The following is a 15,461-nucleotide window of genomic DNA, read 5'->3' on the forward strand; positions in this document are numbered from 1 at the left end:
CGGTTGTCAAGTCCACAGCTGTAAACAATGGAACCGGAAAAGTTGACTACGTTTCCCAAACTTGTGCCTATTGAATACAGATCGCTCCGTGATCAATTTGATCGTTTATTTACGTTTAGTAATACCTAAAGTTGGATTACAGAAGTAGTTTGAAGTGTTTTGTCAAAGTTTATTGGCAACTTTTTTAATTGAAAAAAATAATGTCGCGTTTAAAAAATGTGTTTTTCCTGGATCTGACGGTCTTCATAAATGGACATTTTGGGTACACAAGGACCGATTTAATCGAAAAAAAAGACCCAATTGTGATGTTTATGGGACATATAGGAGTGCCAACAAAGAATCTTGTCAAAGGTAATGAATGTTTTATATTTTATTTCTGCGTTTTGTGTAGCGCCGGATACGCTAATTCCTTTGTTTACGTCCCCTTCTGGTATTTCGGCGTGTTGCCTGCTATCAGATAATAACTACTCATGCTTTTGCCGAAAAGCATTTTACAAATCTGACTCGTTGGCTAGATTCACAACGAGTGTAGCTTGAATTGAGTACCCTGCATGTGAATTTTAATGAACGTTTGAGTTTTAACGAGTGCTATTAGCATTTGGCATGGCACATTTGCATTTATTGTTGGCAGGGGGTGCGGTTGCGTCCCGGGTGGGCCAGAGAGGTTAACAAAAGGCTAAGCTTGTGAGTGAATATATTTCTTTCATTTCATTTGCGATTTTCATGAATAGTTAACGTTGCGTTATGGTAATGAGCTTGAGGCTATGATTACGCTCCCGGATACGGGATTGCTCGACGCAAGAAATTAACACCCCGGATGTACTACAATCTGAACTAGATGCACTCATCTCACACAAATTATCAAGGAACCTACTAGGTACAACCCCAAATCCGTAAACATGGGCACCCTCATAGATGTCATCCTGACCAACTTGCCCTCTAAATACACCTCTGCTGTTTTCAACCAAGATCTCAGCGATCACTGCCTCATTGCCTGCCTCCGTGGTCAAACGGTCAACCCTCACCACTATCAAACGCTCCCTAAAACACTTCTGCGAGCAGGCCTTTCTAATCAACCTGGCCCGGTTATCTTGGAAGGATATTGACCTCATCCCTTCAGTAGAGGATGCCTGGTTATTCTTTAAAAGTGCTTTCCTCACAATCTTAAATAAGCATGCCCCTTTCAAAAAATGTAGAACTAAGAACAGATATAGCCCTTGGTTCACTCCAGATTTGACATCCCTTGACCAGCACAAAAACAACCTGTGGCGTTCTGCACTAGCATCCAATAGTTCCCGCGATATGCAACCTTTCAGGGAAGTCAGGAACCAATAAACACAGTCAGTTAGGAAAGCAAAGCTTTTTCAAACAGAAATTTGCATCCTGCAGCGCAAATTCCAAAAAGTTTTGGGACACCGTAAAGTCCATGGAGAATAAGAGTACCTCCTCCCAGCTGCCCACTGCACTGAGACTTGGAAACACTGTCACCACTGATAAATACCCGATAATCAAGAATTTCAATAAGCATTTCTCTACGGCTGGCCATGCTCTTCACCTGGCTACCCCAACCCCGGCCAATAGCTCTGCACCCCCCGAAGCAACTGGCCCAAGCTCTCCCCCCCCCCCGCTTCTCCTTCACCCAAACCAGACAGCTGATGTTCTGAAAGAGCTGCAAAATCTGGATCCCTGCAAATCAGCTGGGCTAGACATTCTGGAACCTCTCTTCTTAAAATTATCCACCGCCATTGTTGCAACCCCATTACTAGTTTGTTCAAACTCTCTTTCGTATCGTCTGAGATTCCTAAAGATTGGAAAGCGGCAGCGGTCATCCCCCTCTTCAAAGGGGGAGATACTCTAGAACCAAACTGTTGCAGACCTATATCCATTCTGCTCTTGCCCTGCCTTTCTAAAGTCTTTGACAGCCAAGTGAACAAACCGATCACCAACCATTTCGAATCCCACCTTACCTTCTCCGGTATGCAATCTGGTTTCCATGCTGATCACGGGTGCACCTCAGCGTCACTCAAGGTCCTAAACAATATCATCACCGCCATCGATAAAAGACAGTACTGTGCAGCCATCTTCATCGACCTGGCCAAGGCTTTTGACTCTGTCAATCACCGTATTCTTATCGGCAGACTCAACAGCCTTGGTTTCTCTAATGACTGCCTCGCCTGGTTCAGTAACTACTCCTCAGACAGAGTTCAGTGTGTCAAATGGGAAGGCCTGTTGTCCGTACCTCTATCAGTCTCTCTGGGGCTGCCACAGGGTTCAATTCTTGGGCCGACTCTTCAATGTATATATCAATGACGTCGCACTTGCTGCGGGTGATCCTTTGATCCACCTCTACGCAGACGACACCATTCTGTATACATCTGGCCCTTCTTTGGACACTGTGTTAACAAACCTCCAAACAAGCTTCAACACCATACAACACTCCTTCAGTGGCCTCCAATTGCTCTTAAATTGCTAGTAAAATTAAATGCATGCTCTTCAACCGATAGCTGCCCGCACCTACCCGCCCAACTTGCATCACTACTCTGGACGGTTCTGAATATGTGGACATCTATATATACCTCGGTGTCTGGCTAGACTGTAAACTCTCCTTCCAGACTCACATTAAGCATCTCCAATCCAAAGTTAAATCTAGAATCGACTTCCTATTTCGCAACAAAGCATCATTCCCTCATACTGCCAAACATACCCTCGTAAAACTGACTATCTTACCGATCCTTGACTTCAGCTATGTCATTTACAAAATAGCCTCCAACACTTTACTCAGCAAATTGGATTCAGTCTATCACAGTGACATCCGTTTTGTCACCAAAGCCCCATATACTACCCACCACTGCGACCTGAATGCTCTTGTTGGCTGGTCCTCGCTACATATTCGTCGCCAAACCCACTGGCTCAAGATCATCTATAAGTCTTTGCTAGGCAAAGCTCTGCCTTATCTCAGCTCACTGGTCACCATAGCAACACCTATCCATAGCACACCTACCACGCACTCCAGCAGGTATATTTCACTGGTCATCCCCAAAGCTAACACTTCTTTGGCCGCCTTTCTTTCCAGTTCTCTGCTGCCAATGACCAAACGAATTGCAAAAATCACTGAAGTTAGAGACATATCTCCCTCACTAACTTTAAGCGTTTGCTGTCAGAGCAGCTTACCGATCGCTGCAGCTGTGCACAGTTCATCTGTAAATAGCCCATCCAACCAACTACCTACCTCATCCCCATATTTGTTTTTCTGCTCTTTTGCAAACCAGTATTTCTACTTGCACATCCTCATCCGCACATTTATCACTCCAGTGTAAATTGCTAAATTGTAATTACTTCGCCACTATGGCCTATTTATTGCCTTACTTCCTTACTTAATTTGCACACACTGTATACATATTTTTCTATTGTGTTATTGACTTGTTTGTTTATCCCATGTGTAATCTGTGTTGTTGTTTTTGTCGCACTGCTTTGCTTTATCTTGGCCAGGTCGCAGTTGTAAATGAGAACTTCTTCTCGACTGGCCTACCTGGTTAAATAAAGGTGAAATAAAAATAAAATAAAATTGTTTTTCCCCTGTTCAGAGAAATTAGTCATTTAAGTTGTTGTGTTTAGGTCCCATCCTACATCCTGATATGACCAGATTCTGACCAAAGATGGTGCTGTTCCTGCTATTAGGTGTGATTGTGTTTATTCCCCCTCCCCCTAAATGTTATAGGGATAGTTCACCCAAATTACAAAGTTATATATTGATTTCCTTACCTTGTAAGCAGTCTATAGACAAGGTACAACTGCACCCCATGCTTTGATTTTGTTTACCTGGACACTGTTTCAAATGTATGTCTATGTAAGTATGTTCACACTTCATATCCAAATCATCTCAGGTAACATACACAATCAATTTTTAGATACTTTGGGATGATTTGAACATTAAGTGCAACAATGCAATTATAGGTACCATTAACTTGCATTGGATTTGTGCCACAAATGCTAAAAAAGTTTGAAGCAGTGGACAACAAAACCAAAGCACGGGTTGCTATCGAACCTTGTCCATAGACTGCATACAGGACAAGGAAACCAATATGTCATACACCCAATCAGAAGACCAGCCAGCCAGGCGGGAAGAAACAGGCTTCAAGACCATTCAGATAGCCAGATATTCTAACCATGATTTTTAGCTAGCAGTGAATGTAGCCAGATGCTTCGACACAACGCCAGGCAGCCATTCTACCACTAGCCCAACTACTTCAGAGAGATAACTAGTCTACCAATTAGCCAAAATATAATTGGAAGTCTCTCAACATCCCTATGAGAAGCTAGAAGGCTGAACTATTCTGTCCATCATGCAGAGGTTGATTTTGGAGGAACTACAGTGCCATCAAATCATTCATGAGTCTGATTGTGTCCCAAACAGCACCCTATTCCCAATATTGCACTACTTTTGACCAGAGCCCAAGTAGTGCAGTATATCGGGATAAGGGTACCATTTGGGACATAGCCTATGATGGTTGTAATGAAGTGAAACCCAGCGAAAGCCAACCTCAGCGCAGATGGACTGGAATGGAGTGAGTTGGAAAAAACCTGAGGTCTGTTAGCCGCAACATCCAATGTGCTAAATGTCAACCTCAATAACGCCACCTTTAGCACCCACTGTGACCTTGACACACTAATATACTAACACAGCCTGTGGGGGCGTTCTATCTCTCACTCTCCATTTCTTATCTTTTGAAAGCAATACCAACTAGTCACATGCTACCACACACAGATATTCACTCTGAGTCATCACACACTCGCACACTCAATGGCTTCGTGCACAAAAATTATATTTTTACCTGGTCAAATCTGCTCAGGTATATTCAACTCTGCTTTACCGACCCAGTTCCACCCATCCTACCTCCCTAGGAATGAGGAAGCATCACCCAGCCTATACTCTTCCCACTCCCACACAGCCCATGCCAAGTCCTGCTGGCACCAGCCAACCCAGTTAAATGGCATATGGCACTGGCAAACCCCACACTGCCTTGCTCTGCCATGGCTAGCTCCATTTAGCCCTAGACAGAAGCACAAAAGCCTGCACGGTCCTACAGACTAACATGTTTAGACCCATGCATGTAGCCTAGCCAAGCTCTCCACAGGCCTTCCCAGCTCCATGGAGACATGGTCCTGTCTAATGTAGCAACTCAGCCTGGCCCAGCCTAGGCTAGAGTGTTTCCGCTGCAGTCCCAGCCATAGCAGTTTTCATAACAGCAGAGTAGAGCTGAGGAGGGGCTCACAGCAGACACTTCGCTCTCTCGGCAACACAGAAGTATCACCCACGCAAACTAGTCAATGGGCAACCGTGTACAAATCACAAACACACACATAAGCGTGCTAGCACACACACACCTGGTTAGTCGTGATATATTCCTCTTCAGTGGATTGAAGAGGGAAATCACGGATAACATCTGGTTTATGATGCAAGTGCAACTATGTACATAGTCAATGAACACTGGTCACTTGAATAATGTTTACATACTGTTTTACCCAGTTTATATGTATATACAGTATTCTAGTCAAGGCTAATCCTATATAACTACTGCTGCACAGAACTTTTCTAATCATATACTGGCCATACTGTCTTCACACTCCATTATAAACACTACATGACCAAAATTATGCTTGTCGAACATCTCATTCCAAAATCATGGGCATTAATATGGAATTGGTTCCCCCTTTGCTGCTATAACAGCCTCCACAATTTCTGGGAAGGCTTTCCACTAGATGTTGGAACATTGCTGGAAGAGCATTAGTGAGGTCGGGCCCTGATGTTGGGCGATTAGGCCTGGCTCTCAGTCTGCGTTCCAATTCATCTCAAAGGTGTTCGATAGGGTTGAGATCAGGGCTCTGTGCAGGCCAGTCGAGTTCTTCCACACCGATCTCGACAAACAATTTCTGTATGGACCTCGCTTTGTTCACGGAGGCATTGTCATGCTGAAACAGGAAAGGGCCATCTTCCCCAAACTGTTGCCACAAAGTTAGAAGCACCGAACTTTCTAGAATTTCATTGTATGTTGTAGCGTTAAGATTTCCCTTCACTGGAACTAAGGGGCCTAGCTCGAATGATGAAAAACGGCCCCAGACCATTATTCCTCCTCCAAACTTTTTTTATGTTGTACTTTACCCCCTTTTTCTCCCTAATTTCATGACATCCAATTGCGATCTTGTCTCATCGCTGCTCGGGAGAGACTAAGATCAAGTCATGCGTCCCCCAAAATATGACCCACTAAACCGCGGTTCTTAACACTCGCCCACTTAACCCAAAAGCCAGCCACACCAATGTGTCTGAGGAAACACCGTTCGACTGACAACTGCTAGAGGGCGATAAGCCAAGTAAACGATGGGTCAATTGTATGCCGCCCTATGGGACTCCCGGGTATGGCCAGTTGTGACACAACCTGGGATTGAACCCGGGTCTGTAGTGATGCCCCAAGCACTGCGATGCAGTGCCTTAGACCTCTGCGCCACTCGAGGCCTCCACCAAACTTTACAGTAGGCACTATGCATTCAGGTAGGGAGCGTTCTTCTGGCATCTGCCAGGAGAGGATGGGTAGCCTAGTGGTTAGAGCGCGTGACTAGTAACCAGAAGGTTGCAAGTTCAAACCCCCGAGCTGACAAGGTACAAATCTGTCTTTCTGCCCCTGAACAGGCAGTTAACCCACTGTTCCTAGGCCGTCATTGAAAATAAGAATTTGTTCTTAACTGACTTGCCTGGTTAAATAAAGGTAAAATAAAAAAATAAAAACCCAGATTCATCTGTCGGACTGCCAGATTGTGAAGCGTGATTCATCACCCGAGAGAAAGCATTTCCACTGCTTCAGAGTCCAATGACAGCAAGCTTTACACCGCTCCGGCCGACACTTGGTATTGCGCATGGTGATCTTAGGCTTGTGTGCTCCCTACGAACAGTTCTTGTGCAGACATTGCTTCCAGAGGAAGTTTGGAACTCGGTAGTGAGTGTTGCAACTGACGACAGACGATTTTTACGCACTCGGCGGTCCCGTTCTGTGTGCTTGTGTGGCCTACCACTTCGCGGCTGAGCCGTTGTTGCTCCTAGACGTTTCTACTTCACAATAACAGCACTTACAGTTGACCAGGCAGAAATTTGACTAGCTGACTTGTTGGAAAGGTGGCATCCTATGACGGTGCCACGTTGAAAGTCACTGAGCACTTCAGTAACACCATTCTACTGCCAATGGTTGTCTATGGAGATTGCATGGCTGTGTGTTCAATTTTATACACCTGTCAGCAACGGGTGTGGCTGAAATAGCCGAATCCTCTAATTTGAAGGGGTGTCCACATATTTATTTGTGTACAGTGTACATACTGTATATATTTATATTCCAGACTGACATTACCCGTGCTGATATTTCTTAGTTCATTTATTTTTCAGATTTGTGTGTATTGTTTTGTACTGTTATGTATAAATGCACTGTTGGCGTTAGAAACATAAGCATTTCACTGTGCCTGCGATAAAATCTGCAAAATATGTGACCAATACATTTTGATTCTGATTTGTGTGTGTGTGTGTGTGTGTGTGTGTGCGTGTGTGTTTAGTGTAACCAAGCATGTATAGCCTATGCTTTTTCAGAAATGTGTATGCTGCATTTTGCTAAGGAATATGGCAATAACAATTCCCGCTGAGACAGTGACACGACACTAGTGGTACAGAGGGTAAAAAAGCTCCATACCTCAAAGGCAGTTCCCCCTTTGTGTCAAAACGACTGTATCCTCCCTCTCATCACCGGCTGGCAGGGCTGACACCCCAGTGGTGTGTGTGTGTGCCTACGAGTGTGTGCAGCGTGAGCGTTCCGCAGGCTTAATGGTTGGTCCAGTCTGCAGCTTGTAGCCGAACGGAGAGCCAAAAGACAGACAGTGAGAGAGCCTCTCAGCCCTCTCAAGAGGAAAACTCAAGCAACAACACACCCTCCGAGAGTCAGATACACACTAGTGCTCTCTAACACACACACCATTTCTGTCACTTGCTTGTGTTCCCGCTCTCTCTCGCGCTCTCTCCTCCTTAGTAGCTCTCTCAGGTTCTCTACCACGACACTCACTATCTCCCTCCCTCCCTCACCTACTCTACTTCTCCATCTCTCTTTCTCTCGCTCCCTTCCCTCTCTCACAGATGCACGCACATGCTCAGTGCAGTCCACATCCCTCCTCTTCATCCCAGTCACAAGAATTCACAGACACGAACCCACTGAAGTGTGTGAGCATTCATATCATTGGCCTGTGTAAATGATTGCATCATGGATGAGCGTTTCCTTTACACGCATCTCCTACCTGCAGTCGTCCCTGAGCAGCCCTCACACCCGTCTCGCTCTCACCATCTCTCTCTCTCTCTTTCTAAAACAGAGAAATGTATGACCTGAGCCCACTGCGTCAATAGATTCCTCCCCGGGTACACGTAACCTTGCTCAATGCTCCTTTTTCAATCCTCTTAGCCATGATTCATCATCCTTTCTCCCCTCCCATTCAAACACTGACATACATCCCTCACTTTTTAATCTTGATTCCTGTATGCATTTATTTTCTTAACTGCTACGTAACCTCTAAAAGACACTTATACTAAAGTACTGGAGGACAAGGACCAATGGAAAAACCAAAACCCCCAGGACAGACCAATCAAAACTAACTGTCACACTGACAGACCAATAAGCATCAGTGCCCTCTCAGCCCTCCCCAATCCCAGATCATACCTCTAAAAGCAGTGGTGTTTTTAGGGAGATTACAAAATAACAGCTGCAGGTATTGGTTAGCAGATCTCTATGTACAGGGATGGAGAGGGAGAGGAAAAAACTCAATCTCCTCCATTATGTTGCCTAGCAACACCAACCGCTTTGAGTGTACACACACATTCCCTCTCTCGCTCTTTCTTTCTGTCCTTAGATACAGTTCTTTATAAGCCAGTTGGTTTTCAGGCACAATGCAAAACCTAGGTGGGATTGGACAGCCAAAATCCAACCACTCCCTTCAAAATGTAAATGAGTCTGAGGAAGCAAGGTGCCATTTGACAAGACATTCTGGCCACACCCACTAAAGATGCTAATAACACGTCAACATGGATTTCACCCTTTTTCTTCCTCTGATTGGTGAATCCAGACACTGCTTTTTAATCATAGAGTCATTAGTGTTTTCAGAGAACTATGCTGTCCTCTCCTGGACACATTGACAATTGATTTATAGTACAACATATGAACAGATGGACCTTTAACAAGGAAATGCATACAATTTGGGCTATACAGAAAAGGTAACATAAAAGATCAAGCAAGGTCAGAAGGCCAAAAGTGAGCTCACGTGTGTGGAACCTTACCTTCCCTTGGACCTGCAGGTGATGGGAGTTCCTGGCAGCGATGATTGACAGCTGTCTCTGGATCCACAGAAGCTCTGAGTGAGACTGTCTCAGAAGCTCCTCAATGTCACTTGACCTGTGACCTCGCATGATGTCCTGGCAGTCTGGCGCACACCCACATCGTAAATCACAAAGACACACAGAGATGGATGCTGTAAAAAAAAAAACACGCACACACACACTACAAATTTAGACTTTGTGTATTTAAAAACATACTCATGCTCACATTACAAACACAATACGGCTTCATCCCTGGATTAGGTGTAAATCCAATGACCTGGTGCTCAAGCCTTTCACCTCCCTGTAACACAGATACCTGTCCATATTTTACCAGTGCTGCTGCCATGCATCCAGAGCTCCCTGGCTATCCCCACAACAGGCCGCTTCTGCTGCTCGCTGTGCCCACTCATTGACTGACTGACTGACTGTGTATGCGTGTGTGTGTGTGTGTGTGTGTACAGAGACAGAGGCAGGCTGGGATTATTAATGTGTTCTCCAGTCCGTTACATAAGAGGGAGTAGGGGGATTATTGTATCACAGCACTACAATGACAGGAGGACCGCTGGAGCCAGGTCAGCTTTTATCAGCCACAACTAAATCTTCTTCTCCATACCTCCGCTCTGCACCTGTCCTCCTCCTTCCATCCACTCACTGTCATTAGCCATCACAAACACAATTGTATGGTGACTGATGGGGTTAAGGGGGTTAAATAAGCAATTAGGCCCGAGGGAGTGTGGTATATTTAAGCAATAAGACACGAGGTGTGGTATATTGCCAATATACTGCAGAGTGCCTGGACACAGCCCTTAGCCGTGTTGTATTGGCCATATACCACAAACCCCAGAGGTGTCTTACTGCTATTATATACTGGTTACCAACGTAATTAGAGCAGTAAAAATACATGTTTTGTTATACCCATGGTATACGGTCTGATATACCATGGCTTTCAACCAATCAACATTCAGGGCTTGAACCATACGGTTTATAATGACCATTAATTACGCTGGTATATAATAATAGCAATAAGGCAGCTTGGGCTTGGGTTTTTTTTATTTTACCTTTATTTAACCAGGCAAGTCAGTTAATTAAGAACAAATTCTTATTTTCAATGACGGCCTGGGAACAGTGGGTTAACTGCCTGTTCAGGGGCAGAACGACAGATTTGTACCTTGTCAGCTCGGGGGTTTGAACTTGCAACCTTCCGGTTACTAGTCCAACGATCTAACCACTAGGCTACCCTGGTATGTGGGCAATTTACCACGGCTCAGGGTTGTATACCACACCTCCTCGTACCTTACTGCTTAAGTATACCATGGCTAAAGGTTTTTCTTAGGCACAACTCTAATACTGCTTAGATCCCGGGGAGAATTACACAGATTAGGCTACAAAAACCCCAGGAAACATGATGATATGGAAGATTCTCACGCAGGTTTTATATAATCAGTACTCAGATGCTCCTTGGCTTAATCTCAAAATAATAGTTTATATTATTGTTGATAATAGACTAAGGTTCTCTACAATAGCTGTTCGAAATGAGAAATGTATGTATTGTGGTCAGCACCTTTATTCCCACTACCACAAGGACAACACTATATGGCAACATGGTGTCACAATTTCTGAGAATTTTAATTCCAGGTCCTAACTTCGATTGATTGCACAGATAACACTGAAATACTGCTCTTATTCATACACATTCACATCCTCAGATGTTCCCATTAACTTTTTTTTCTCTCCAGCTGCTGGGGTTTCTTACAGCAGGGCTTTAACCTACCTGTTGAATAAGCAAACATCAGTCTAAGCATTCACCCCATTAGTCATTTAGAACATTTCCATGTTTTAATTTCTCACTGAATAATGACATTCTATCATTTGACTCTTTAGCCTAGAATAGATGCCAATATTTTGTGGCTTTAAAAAAAGGTGCCTTAGAGGAGAGCTGTCCTGTTATCCCAAACCAAAGCAGACTGCCTTCCCTTTAAACCTTGAACCTGCACGCACGCACACACACACTGCACACTCGTGCATGCACGCAAACACACATACTCTGCCAAATTCATACACACCTCACAGCTTCTTAATGACTCACCTTGGAGAGCTTTTGTATTGCTGCAGGGAGAAGAAGAAACCCGAGAGCTCTGGGTTGTTTTCAAACGGCAGGAAATGAAATGCGTACCTCATTACATTTCAAATTAGTCCCCATGTTATGCCTGCTGAACACGACCATGGTCTATTGTTGTAGGCATGAGAAATGAATGTCCCCACAGCAACTCACCTCTTGCCCCCTCACAACCCACCAATTAGCACTTGTGTTGTTATTTATAGGCAGGATTTTCACAAAATAGAAAAAACAATGATACCTACCCCGGAGTCATGTATATTTTGATTCTAAATTTAGATAATAAGAATGGAAAAGCAATGATGTTCATACATACACCACATATAGAAAAGCATGTGGACACCCCTTCAAATTAGTAGATTTGTCTATTTCAGCCACACCATTTTAATTTTTAATTTTATTTTACCTTTATTTAACTAGGCAAGTCAGTTAAGAACAAATTCTTATTTTCAATGACGGCCTAGGAACAGTGGGTGAACTGCCTGTACAGGGGCAGAACAACAGATTTGTACCTTGTCAGCTCGTGGATTTGAACTTGCAACCTTTCGGTTACTTGTCCAATGCTCTAACCACTAGGCTACCACTAGACAGGAGTATAAAATTGAGCATACTGCCATGCAATCTCCATAGACAAACATTGACACAAGAATGTCTTTACTGAAGAGCTCAGTGAGTTTCAACGTGGCACCGTCATAGGATGCCACCGGTACAACAAGTCATTTCGTCAAATTTGTGCCCTGCTAGAGCTACCCCGGTTAACTGTAAGTGTTGTTATTGTAAAGTGGAAATGTCTCGGTGCAACAACAGCTCAGCCACAAAGTGGTAGGCCACATAAGCTTACAGAACCGGACCACCAATTGCTGAAGCATGTAAAAATCGTATGTCCTCAATTGCAAAACTCACTACCAAGTTCCAAACTGCCTCTGGAAGCAGCACAATAACTGTTCGTCGGGAGCTTCATGAAATGGGTTTCCATGGCCAAACAGCCGCACACAAGCTTAATATCAACATGAGCAATATCAAGCGTCGGCTGGAATGGTGTAAAGCTCACCACCATTGCGGCAGTGGAAACATGTTCTCTGGAGTGACGCTTCATCATCTGGCAGTCCTACGGACAAATCTTGGTTTGTCGGATGCCAGAAGAACACTACCTACCCCAATGCATAGAGCAAACTGTAAAGTTTTGTGGAGGAGGAATAATGTTTCGGGCAAGTCCCCTTAGTTCCAGTGAAGGGAAATCTTAACACTACAGCATACAATGACATTCTAGACAATTCTGTGCTTCCAACTTTGTGGCAACAGTTTGGGGAAGGCCCTTTCTTGTTTCAGAATGACAATGCCCCCATGCACAAAGCGAGGTCCATAAAGAAATGGTTTGTTGAGATTTGTGTTGTAGAACTTGACTGGCATGCACAGAGCCCTGACCTCAACCCCATAAAACACCTTTGAGATTAATTGGAACACCGACTGCGAGCCAGGCCTAATCGCCCAACATCAGTGCCCAAACCTCACTAGACCCCGCAGTAATGTTCCAACATCTATTGGAAAGCCTTCCCAGAAGAGCAGAGGCTATTATAGGAGCAAAGAGGGGGACCAACACCATATTAATGCCCATGATTTTGGAATGAGATGTTTGAGCAGGTGTCCACATACCTTTGGTCATGTAGTGTACATAAATGCTCATGTACACTTTGTGTTGACTGTTCTCCGTGTAGTTGGTAAAATATACTGAACAAAAATATAAACGCAACATGCAACAATTTTACTGAGTTACAGACAATCAGTCAATTTCAATTAATTAATTTTGCCCTAATCTATGGGTTTCACATGACTGGACAGGGGCGCAACCATGGGGGGGCCTGTAAGGGGTATAGGCCCACCCAATGGGAAGCCAGGACCTGCCAATCAGAATAGTTTTTCCCCCACAAAAGGGTTTTATTACAGACTGAAATACTCCTCAGTTTCATCAGCTGTCCAGGTGGCTAATCTCAGATGATCCTGCAGGTGAAGAAGCAGGATGTGGAGGACCTGGAATGGTGAGGTTACACATGGTCTGCATTTGTGAAGCCAGTTGGACAGCGTAGCCTAGTGGTTAGAGCGTTGGACGAGTAACCGAAAGGTTGCAAGATTGAATCTAGGAGCTGACAAGGTACAAATCTGTCTTTCTGCCCCTGAACAGGCAGTTAACCCACTGTTCCTAGGCCGTCATTGAAAATAAGAATTTCTTCTTAACTGACTTGCCTAGTTAAATAAAGGTTAAAAAAAAATAGAATTCCAAATTCTCTACAATGACATTAGTGGTGGCATATGGTAGAGAAATTAACATTCAATTCTCTGGTGGACAACTCCCTAAAAATAAATCTGTGGCATTGTGTTAAGACACAAAACTGCACATTTTAGAGTGCTCTTTTATTGTCCCCAGCAGAAGGTGCAACTGTGTAATGATCATGCTGTTAAATCATCTCCTTGATATGCCAAACCTGTCAGGTGGATGGATTATCTTGGCAAAGGAAAAATGCTCACTAACTTGTGCACAAAATGTGAGCAATAAGCTTTTTGTGCGTATGAAAAATTTCTGCTATCTTTTATTTCAGCTCATGAAACATGGCACTAATACTTTACATGTTACGTGTATATTTTTTGTTCAGTATAGACATACAAATAATTACCTCAGAGGATGGATTCCCATGTTTTTTCAAATTGTCTTACCTCAGTGGTAATCAACTCTTTTTCACTATACTCTCTCCTCCCTTCTTTGCTGCAGATGACCCGACATCCCTTGGCAGTGTATTCTTTTGATATCAGTTGGTCTGGTCCTCCTTAGTCATGTAATAAAGGCAGCTGTGTGGCAGAAAGGGCAAATGTAAGAGGATGTAGTGTGCAGATCACTGTGTGTATCCAGCTAAATACAAATGAGTGAATATTTGCATGTCTGAATGTGTCGTGCCTCCAGAGAAAACACAGCAGGTTCAGTTGTTTCCATGGTTCCTATGGTGTGTGTTGGTACGTGCTAATGCGGGAGATTCTCATTAGATCTGTATTCTTGAAACACAGCCCAATGTGTTGTCTTTCTCATCCCAGCATTGTTGCACCCGGAGCTGCTTGCTGTGTGGCCATATGGCACATATACAGCAGGAGCAGAAGAGAGGGATGAGAAAATGGGAAAAGGAAAACTGTGACTAGAGGGGAATTTCACCTGTGATCGTAGCCGGTAGAGAAACTGCCCCATGCCGGTATCACCATAACTCATGAAGCTTCAGGTCATAGTCAAAGATAGTCACCGTGATCCATACTGACATCTTCTACATTATCAAAAGTATAGACATGGGCTGTAACAACATTCACTACAAAACACTGGAACAAGTGGGACTTGCAATTATTGTTCATAACACCATGTCCTATTGAAAGCAGAAAGGTTCCACATCTTAAAATTACAAGGATATAGGATGAGAATAGGTCTAATGAGGTGGGATCTATAAATAGGCACTAGACTTAGCTGCGCAGGTTCTGGCTGTGTCCGTCACTATAACACTATAAATACCAGTGGAGGCTGGTGGGAGGAGCTATAGGACAGGCTCATTGTAAATGGAATAAAAGGAAGAGTCAAACATATGGTTCCATTTATTTCATTCCAGCCATACAATGAGCCTGTCCTCCTATCGCTCCTCCCACCAGCCTCCACAGATAAATACCCTCTCTCCTCCTGCAAGTGTTTGGATACATGAGCTAGAGCTGCTGATACCTCTACTACAGAGAGCGAGGGGGTAAGGGAGATGGTTGTATATAGTGTATAAGCCAGGACAGGAGCCAGAATGGATAATTGTTCAGCTCCTTTGATTCTTCAGTGACCAACAGAAAAACAGCTTTTCATTGAGGCAGAAGGAGTTGTTAAAGTAAAACAAGGATGAGTAGCAATATCAACCGCACTTTGCTCAAAACATGTTCAAATTAAGA

The 15,461-nt window shown here is 43.9% G+C and overlaps 1 protein-coding gene across 3 annotated transcripts in view; it reads right to left on the reverse strand.

Annotated features, from left to right (window-relative positions):
* Positions 1-14,326, reverse strand: part of LOC135544516 (RIMS-binding protein 2-like) — a 110,903-nt gene extending 96,577 nt beyond the window's left edge. For all 3 annotated transcript variants that reach the window (XM_064972188.1, XM_064972187.1, XM_064972186.1), the window contains exons 1-2: positions 14,217-14,326; positions 9,353-9,543 (exon numbers count right to left, since the gene is read on the reverse strand). In XM_064972188.1, coding sequence (XP_064828260.1) covers positions 9,353-9,481 — 129 coding nt within the window. In that variant the 5' untranslated portion in view covers positions 9,482-9,543; positions 14,217-14,326. The remainder of the gene's footprint in view (positions 1-9,352; positions 9,544-14,216) is intronic.
* Between the last annotated feature and the right edge of the window lie 1,135 nt (positions 14,327-15,461).

Source organism: Oncorhynchus masou, chromosome 8 (assembly GCF_036934945.1).
Source record: "Oncorhynchus masou masou isolate Uvic2021 chromosome 8, UVic_Omas_1.1, whole genome shotgun sequence".
Lineage (NCBI taxonomy): Eukaryota > Metazoa > Chordata > Actinopteri > Salmoniformes > Salmonidae > Oncorhynchus > Oncorhynchus masou.